This window comes from Cariama cristata, unplaced genomic scaffold (genome assembly GCF_000690535.1).
Source record: "Cariama cristata isolate BGI_N322 unplaced genomic scaffold, ASM69053v1 scaffold20738, whole genome shotgun sequence".
Classification (NCBI taxonomy): domain Eukaryota; kingdom Metazoa; phylum Chordata; class Aves; order Cariamiformes; family Cariamidae; genus Cariama; species Cariama cristata.
Genome location: NW_009633846.1, coordinates 15100 through 23995, shown reverse-complemented (window position 1 = coordinate 23995; position 8896 = coordinate 15100). Strand labels below are relative to the sequence as shown.

Below are 8896 nucleotides of genomic sequence, written 5' to 3'. Positions count from 1 at the left end.
TGCTGAAAGTTCAAAGTTGGTTTGCACTAACACAGACAACGGTTTCCAGAATAAGACCCAACCCTGTTTAGAGGTTTATTTGCTACATGTTACAGAACTGAACCAAGTTATAGCATGAAGTTTCCATTAATTGCTTTTCTCTACATAAATCTACACATCGAATACTTAAGATACTGAAGGCCCTGCAAGGCTCGCCACACACAGTTTTGTGTAAGCTTTAAAGAATTGCTAAATCTACAAATGCAAAACATGACGCAATTTTTTGCAACCATATCAAAGCAAATAAGAGCACTAGAAACCTGTCAGCACAAAAGCTTTTCTACAAGCCCTAGAAGTCTGTTTTCTTGAATTAAGAAACTGTTAAACATTGTGCATTTGTGGTGCATCTGTGTGTGTGGGTTGGTTTTTTTTGTAACATGTATCTCAAGTTTCTACAGAAAGCCAGATTACTTCCCTCCACTGATGACCCATTCTATTCTGCAAAGTTCAAAAGCCAACCACTTTGAATAAGCCTACAAAATTATAGGAATTAAGGTAATTATACTTCATTTTGGCAAACTGTTTACTAAGCATAAGAACTACTATGTTAGGGCCTGAACAGCGGGTGAAGTCCTTTGGCATACACCAGCCTTTGAAAAACTTGATAAAAGTGCACTCAAGAAAGCAAAGAAGTATTAAACAAAGCTGAGAATTGAGCTGTTGGCAAATCGAGAAGAACTTTACCATAAAGAAAAGGAGTCCAAAGTATTCAGTGCCACATTATCCAAATGTCACCATTCACAGTTTAAACAAATTTTGAGTGACCCACATAATAAACGTCATGATCATCACTTAAACCTGAAACATCACACACATATTATTCAAGTACCTTGCATTATGCATGTATTTCATAGCAGACTTTACACCATTTCACTTTTGCCCTATAACTACAGAATTTAAGTAAGTTTAAGTTCAACACATTGACTTACAATTTTTGCATTCTTCCCACTTTTCCTCAGCTGCTGAACAGCAAATGCATGCTCGACATTATCCATTGAAACTCCATTAACCATTGCAACACGGTCATTTTCTCTAAATAAAAACATCACAACACACAGTATAAATACTTTATGCCAAGGGGAAAATACTGGGGTATAGGCGTCCCTGAACAAACTACCTGTATTATAAACCTACTATACAAACCGTTAGAGATAAACATCTGGAGAGCAAAACAATCAGGAGGTTACACTACCACTGACAAAGGTGAATGCCCCCGAAATCAGAATCCAGGTATAATTTGGCACTTACTGTAGCAGTCCTTCTGCTGGGCCTCCTTTCAGCACATCAGAAATAACTATTGATGTCTCTCCACTCTGAAAGTGAGGATTATCTCTTCCTCCAGATATTGCAATACCAAATCCAAATCCAGGGGCCTATGACGTAACAAGAGAAACGGTTTTACTTTCTAATATTTAAATGGTCACAATTCATATCCCTGTGTCAAACACAAAAAGGTCCTATGGGATGAATACAACTTTTTTGAAGGAAGAAGGATCAATGAACCATGCAATGCTATGCAATCCAAGAACAGGAGAGAGAGGAAAAATATATTAAAGAAACACTTTCAGAAGGCAGAGAGTTTCAGACTAACTACCCAATCTCTCCCAAGAGCAAAATATTCAAGTTTCCATTTGCATTTTTATGGCCTGGGCCTCAGGCGGTCATCAGTAAGACCTCAGTCTTCAGCAAGTACACCATACCATACCACTGTGTTGACATACCGATTCAAACCCCTATCACTTCCTGCAACACTTTCTTTGAGGTTTGACCGTATAGTATTTACCCAGCTTGACCTCGCTTAGCTCAGGAACTGACAGGATCGCACCACACAGTAGTATGACTGCAGGCTCAGTTCTTAGGAATAATACCAAGATCACTTGTAGCATTAAATACATCAAAACCTTGTCAGCACTTGCAAATCATCTGCATCTTAACAAAAGTAATTTACTTCAACCTTTTCCCTCCAGGCTGACCTGCCACTACAGCAAGGTCAACACCTCTGAAAAGTTACTCCTGTTCGATATTTCAAGGTACAACAACGATGCTTATATTTCTGCCTGGAAGCAGTGAGGGTGGGAAATAAACTTTCTAAATATAACTGGTTTGCAAGCTACCTAGCTCTTCCATCATTGCCCAGAAACATTGTCAGAAGGATATTACCTTTTAAATGGTATATTTTGCTCAAGAATTCATTTTGAAGTTTTCAACTATGCAAAATAGAGACACTGGATGTAAAAAGATCAGGCTTCAGTCAGTTCCTCCTCTCCATTTCACATAGCATACACTTCATGCTGGCAGACTTACCCCTTCCTTTTTCAGACTTTTGGACAAACACGACCCAGCTTTAGCAATGAGTTTCATAACCTTACAGTGACAGCAGAAGCAACATGGCAGTCTGCATCTGGCTGTAAGACACATGATGTTCAGCTTTTCAGACAGTAATTACTGCTCAAAAAACCTGTTTCCCATTTTCCCCCAAACTAGGATCATAAAAAGATGGTCCAGATTTAGCCTGTAAGTACTGAATAGGACCATACAGTATTAAAATAAGGATTCGGAGATTCACTGTTCAGAAATTGATTTCAACAGTTCGCAAATACTGTTTCCAGGTACGAAGAAAATAAGTTGGTCTGATAAGTGTGGGGGAGTGGGGAGGGGTACACCTTACTGCTTCTTTTACATTAATTTTAATTAATTAAAGGAAGACTGGACATCTTTTCAAGATACATTCCAGCCAGGTCAACCAGAAATCATGGCTGGGGTTCAAGAATTACTAAGTGAAACCCTGTGCCATGCAGGAGGCCAGCCTAAAGGATCATAATGCCTACTTATGACCAGAGCTGAGGTTTTCTTTCATTTTTTAAATAGTTGACAAAGAGAATATATAATAGCCTACGAAAATACGTAACAACTCCCCCTTTCAAAACATTGATATTTCTCCTTTCCCATGCCACTGCTTCATCTTTCAGTTTTTCATTACTCTAACAAACAGAATTCAGTTTGCACTATATTTGGGTGGGGAATGAAAGGGAAAAATAGATATAACAGACAGTTATGTCAAAATTCATTTAAATGTTCTCTACCTTTCCTTACACCATAAACAAAAAAATTCTCATAGTTGTCCACTCATGAAAAGAAATACAATCATCAGGCTAAGGCCAGCAGAGATGCAGAAACTCACTGTAAACCTTATCTTGCTGCTTGCCATTCTATTTTTAGAATAAATCTGCAAACCAAATCACCAATATTATGATTAGTTTCATACTTTAATGTTCTTTTCAAGAAGCCCTGAAAGAATGCATCCTCATATACAGACAGCAGTCAAAAAAGACCACAAGTCAGATAAAAGTTTTCTAATAACATGAATCAAAGTCTTAAGAAATATTCCAAATTAGAAAGTTAAAATCAAACCCTAAATATTTTTGAAAATTTAAGAGTTCTAATAAGAAACCCTCCAGTAAACCTCAGCCTACTACTTTTCATTTTATCCTTATCACCATCATCTTAAGAAATAAATAATAAACTGAACTATCCTCAGAAAACAGTCTATCTCCTAGACACATCTGGAAACGACAAGATGTTGATCACTACAGATTATACGAGATACAAACATGCATATTACCTAAAACTGCATTTCAAAAAAAATCTGCCACATCACAAATCCACGTTGGATGTTGTAGTGACAACATAAGAAAAAAGAACTGTACTATTTTGCTCTCCCATGTTAAGGAAGCACATGAGAAGCAGAAAGGCATGCACATACCCAAGTTTCTGTTCTTTGGGGTAAGGAGACACATCTAACAGTCACACAGAATTTGACTTCAAGTATGAAGAAACTCACATAATATAGTGCCTGGTTCCTCCTTAAAGTCCTTTACAGTTCAGTATATAAAAGTATATAAAAACATAAGATCTCTCAAGAAAAGATAAACTGCAGCTACCTGGTAAGCTTTAGTTGAACTTGAGAATGGCTCAATCTCTTAAGAGTTAAGTAGCAGTCCAGGAAGTTGGAAGGGTAGTAAAAAAAAAAGGGAACAAAAGACTCTTGGTTTAAAGTTCAAGTCTCTCCTCTGCAAAAAAAGTTTCTCATAAGTCTTTTGACAATAGTGCTGGAATTCATGAACTACTGTGTTAAATCACAGCACAGTCAGACTGCTTGTATGTTCTGTTCCAGATTCTCCAAGACATCTGAAGCTGATGGAGGAAAAAAAAAAAAATAAAAATCTGATGTTTGAAGCATTCCAAAGTGCCTGAACTGACACAGGTATACTGCAGCTACTGGGATTAAGTATAGTCTGTCCCTAATTTGTCATGTCTGGAACGTAAAGGTCATAAAAGAAACCCTTCCAAAGAAGTGAGTAAAGCTGCATTCTTCAACAAGAACCCCCTATCTAAAGCACTCCCTTCTCTTTTGTAAGGTTCATCTTTCAAAGTTTATATACCATACTATCCCCTTTTTAAAGGGCCATTACAGGATCAAAACATGTTCAAAAACAAAACATTATCTTTTCAAGGTACATAACAATACTTCTGAACTGCCATTAATTGGTTTATAAACCAGTAACCGCCCCCTGTAACAGTGCAGAAGCATTTCTAAAATGTTTAATTCCTCAGACACTGACATGTTAAAAAAGCTAATCAGTAGACTACACAGATAGAATACCTTACATAGTACTCACTCATGTGGCTTTTTTCTTTAGAAAGCAATTGTATACAAAAGATAGCTACTTTCCTAAAATTTGATGATTACTACCAAAACGGCTTTTTGTTTTTACAGTTTTGGCTACCTTTATGAAGCCCAAGAAGAGTTAAAGGAATCCTACTCTGCTATACACAGAAGCAATGCAATTACAGTAGAGAACAGCACAGGCTTAAAACGAAGTAAAATTCTCAGCATTGGAATTACCAACAGGACAAAAATGAATCTCAAAACAGGAATAAATGTAGTCAAGAATATTCTATGTATCTTTGCTAACACACACACGCCACCTAACAAACTACTTGAATTTCCCCCTATTTTTAAGGCTGCTCATTAAAATACATGTTAGTGGTCCTTACTCTTAACTAGTTTTGATCAAATGCCATTAATAAGAAAAAATTAAAATGGAAAAAAAACCCCCATGGTTAGATAGTTTCTTTGGGGCACTTAGAGGGACAACAGTTCTTGCAATTAAGCAGCTAACTGCGAAGAGACAAGAGCTGATCTAGACTGTCACCAACTGTGGACTCCTCTGACTCTCCCAGTGGGACTTACTAAGGTTTTAGATAGATTTGGTCTGGATCAGATTCTTCCAATGACTTGTCTAGCCTCGTTTCTGAAGGCAAATATTGACACAATGTACAAAAAAAAGTCTGGTGAATCCCAAGAAAAGCGCAGGTGTACCAATAAAACAGGAAGCCAGTAACATGAAGCCGGACTTGCATCTACCTTGTAGAAACTCAACACATGTTAAATGTCATTAATTCCATCATTCACAGCCAGTTTACTGCCCCCAGCTAAGCCAAAATCAGAGGGACTTTTTAGTGTGCCTCACTACAGAAAGCAAGTTCAGTTCAAAATGGTTTTTTTGTGTGGCTGACAGTAGATGATCTCCAGCAGATCTGTAGCTCCGTCAAGTAGAGTAGATAAGCCATCTCACACAGAAAATACTCCACAACTGCTCAGAGTAGCATTTCAATTTATATCAATTGTATTACCTTCCAGACATCTTTGAGGATAACTAAGATTTGGATGTGTTTCACTCCTCCTGACTAAACTGAGGGAACCTCATTTACTTGATTATCTAACACTACAAGCCTGTTACAAAGAAGCAGCAAAATCAAAACCCCACAAGCAAATATGCAGTCACTCTCCTAAATCCTCATTCCAGTGCTAAGGATAAATTCTAAGCACCAATTCACTTAACATTAGCGTAAGAGTTTTCAGTTTGTTATCTGGCAAATGGAAAGCATTGTTTCATAGAATCATAGAATAGTTTGGTTGGAAGGGACCTTAAAGATCACCTCGTTCCAACCCCCCTGCCATTGGCAGGGGCACCTTCCATCAGACCACGATGCTCCAAGACCACTCCCACCCCAAAGCCCCATCCAACCTGGCCTTGAACACTTCCAGGGATGGGGCATCCACAGCTTCTCTGGGCAACCTGTGCCAGTGCCTCACCACTCTCATGGTGAAGAATTTCTTCCTAATACCTAATCTTCCCTCTCCCAGTTTAAAGCCATTGCCCCTTGTCCTATCACTCCCTGCCCTTGTAAAAAGTCCCCCCCCAGCTTTCTTGCAGGCCCCTTTAGGTACTGGAAGGCTGCTCTAAGGTCTCCCCAGAGCCTTCTCTTCTCCAGGCTGAACAACCCCAACTCTCTCAGCCTGTCCTCATAGCAGAGGTGCTCCAGCCCTTGAATCATCTTCATGGCCTCCTCTGGACTCATTCCAACAGGTCCATGGCCTTCTTGTGCTGGGGGCCCCAGAGCTGAAGGCAGTACTGCAGGGGGGGTCTCACCAGAGCAGAGTAGAGGGGTAGAACCCCCTCCTGCAACCTGCTGGTCACACTTCTCGCGATGCAGCCCAAGATGCAGTTGGCTTTCTGGGCTGCATGCATACATTGCCAGGTCATGTTGAGCTTCTCGTCAACCAACATGTTTGTTTCTAATTGGATAAATTAATGTCATCAATGTTATTAACAGCACATGCCATCAGCCTTCAACATCTAAATGAGAGATACTTCTTCAGCTAACAAAACAGTTAAACCAGTACAGTTGGCAGAAGTTAGGTACATAAAATATCATAATCAAAATTATAATCAAATCACACTTTCACTTCTATACTATAAAAGGTTGCTGCAAGCACAACCAAAGACACGATTTCTAGTTCCCACCTACTATTTCAAAATTTGTTCAAGGTAACATATTGCAGCATTTCATTATTCCTTTGCGCACTCATTGAACTCATCATTTTCAGGTTTCACTGAAGTTACTGCTCCTACTAACCAGAAAAATATCCCCTTCAAGAGAAACTAAGCTATCACCAAGTCTACTAGCCAATGTTGTATTGCTATAGCATTTTTCATTTGTTTTGAATATGAGACAGTAACAATTTAATTAGTAATGTGAGTAAAAAATTCTAAGTTTTTACCAGTTCCAGGGATGACTGGACAGCTTCAGGAAGAAAACATAAAGGGCAATCACATACAGAAATAATACTTCTTGCTCAAGACTTGTCAACCTAAAAATTGTTGAAAGCTTGAATAGTAGCCTAGATAAGCATCACTACACATTTCTGATTTTACATATATTTTTCTTTCAACATGCAGTCGCACTTAGAGACAGCCTCCTGGTCAAACTGAGCGTAACTGCTGTCTTCTTAAGAGGGCAGGTACTAAAATGGTTCTTTTGAGTCAACAACATTAAACTCATTAGACTTAACAGATAATAGGTCTCTACAGAAAATTAACATTTTATCTGACCAGCTGATCTGTATGTACACATTTTTAGTCACAAAGGTCCATTCATCTGATCAATGCTACAATTCTAAAATGCCTTGATTCTAAGCTGCAGAACTGAAAGCAAATGCTATAACTTTTCTCAAGGGAGCAACTCCTGCGCATCTCCCTTTTGTTGGAATGAATATACTATTTAGGCCATGACACCATGGTCACTTTAGTACTAAGCTGCTGCCGGAAACAGCACTCCAGTTTGTTCAGACTTCCCCATAGCAACTCCTTCCTTATTGCCTCTCTTGTATAGCCTCATGATAGCTACATCAGAAATCAATTTAATCTGAGAGTTACTCAAATAAGAGAAGAGTTAGTCTAAATGAAAAATCTGTCTTTCTCTTCACCGAATCCTAGTACACATTCCTTTGTGGAAGGTGCACATTCTGACCAACCAAAAATCACTGGTTTTCAGCCACTAATTTAAGAAAGTGGCAAGCAAATAAGGCAGTTTTGAACACATTTATTTATACTTAACTACCTTGTTTTATGCCCCTGCAAATAAAGTTTCAGAACACTTAAGTATAGTCACAGTACAATCATTAATGAACACTTAGATTTCTAACTATTTCTCTACATAACTGAAAGTAATCTAAAGCTTTGTTTCTGTCATGGTTATTTGTAGGCAGGCTTATCTCTGAAACCCAACAAACAAACAGAGCTACTATCAAAACAGAGCTTTTACAACACTTCTAAATTTAAACAAAGGAATATGACAGTTTCCTTTTCTTTACTTCCTGACATCTGGCTTTTTCTTATTGTTTTCCAAAGCTACCAGTATCCTGCATTAGGCACACACAACCAATTAGTACGAACTTACCCTGTGAAGAGTCACCGTGTGTTGTTCCCATATAGCTGTTTCTTCCATTGTTGTGCTCTAAGGAGAAAAAACCCAAAAGATTAGACTTTACTGTCAATAGCTATACTAAACAACTGTATAATACCGCAAATAGAAACTTACACTCAAAAGTAACATTAATATTCACATTGAATAGCTACAGAGAAGTAGGGCTGGCTCATTTGTTACACATTTCCTGTCTTTGTGTCACATCTGAACTTCCTGCGCTCCTTGGCGGGGGGGGCAGGGGGAAGAGTAGGCAAAATAGATTTCTAATCATTATATACTTCAGAACTTGATGTTATAAAGAAGTTTAAAGGGAAGGACTACAAGAAACATTTGTGACATAGGCTCTCTTGGTTGCTCATTAAGTGTACAGTAAATGAAGCTAGTCCAGGGCCCACTTTCAGTTTTCCACTGTGATCAGTTGTATTTATATACTAACTTACATATTTCATACTTTTGTGAACATTCACCTTTTGCTTGTTCTAACTGTAATCAGATTACCACTAATTCATGAATGCCTAGCTAT

At 38.3% G+C, this 8896-nt stretch overlaps 1 protein-coding gene across 4 annotated transcripts in view; it reads right to left on the bottom strand.

The window, feature by feature from the left end:
* TJP1 (tight junction protein 1) overlaps positions 1-8411 on the bottom strand; it is a 44440-nt gene extending 36029 nt beyond the window's left edge. For all 4 annotated transcript variants that reach the window (XM_009706895.1, XM_009706896.1, XM_009706897.1 and 1 more), the window contains exons 1-3: positions 8347-8411; positions 1288-1412; positions 969-1071 (exon numbers count right to left, since the gene is read on the bottom strand). In XM_009706895.1, coding sequence (XP_009705197.1) covers positions 969-1071; positions 1288-1412; positions 8347-8394 — 276 coding nt within the window. In that variant the 5' untranslated portion in view covers positions 8395-8411. The remainder of the gene's footprint in view (positions 1-968; positions 1072-1287; positions 1413-8346) is intronic.
* Positions 8412-8896: the final 485 nt, after the last annotated feature.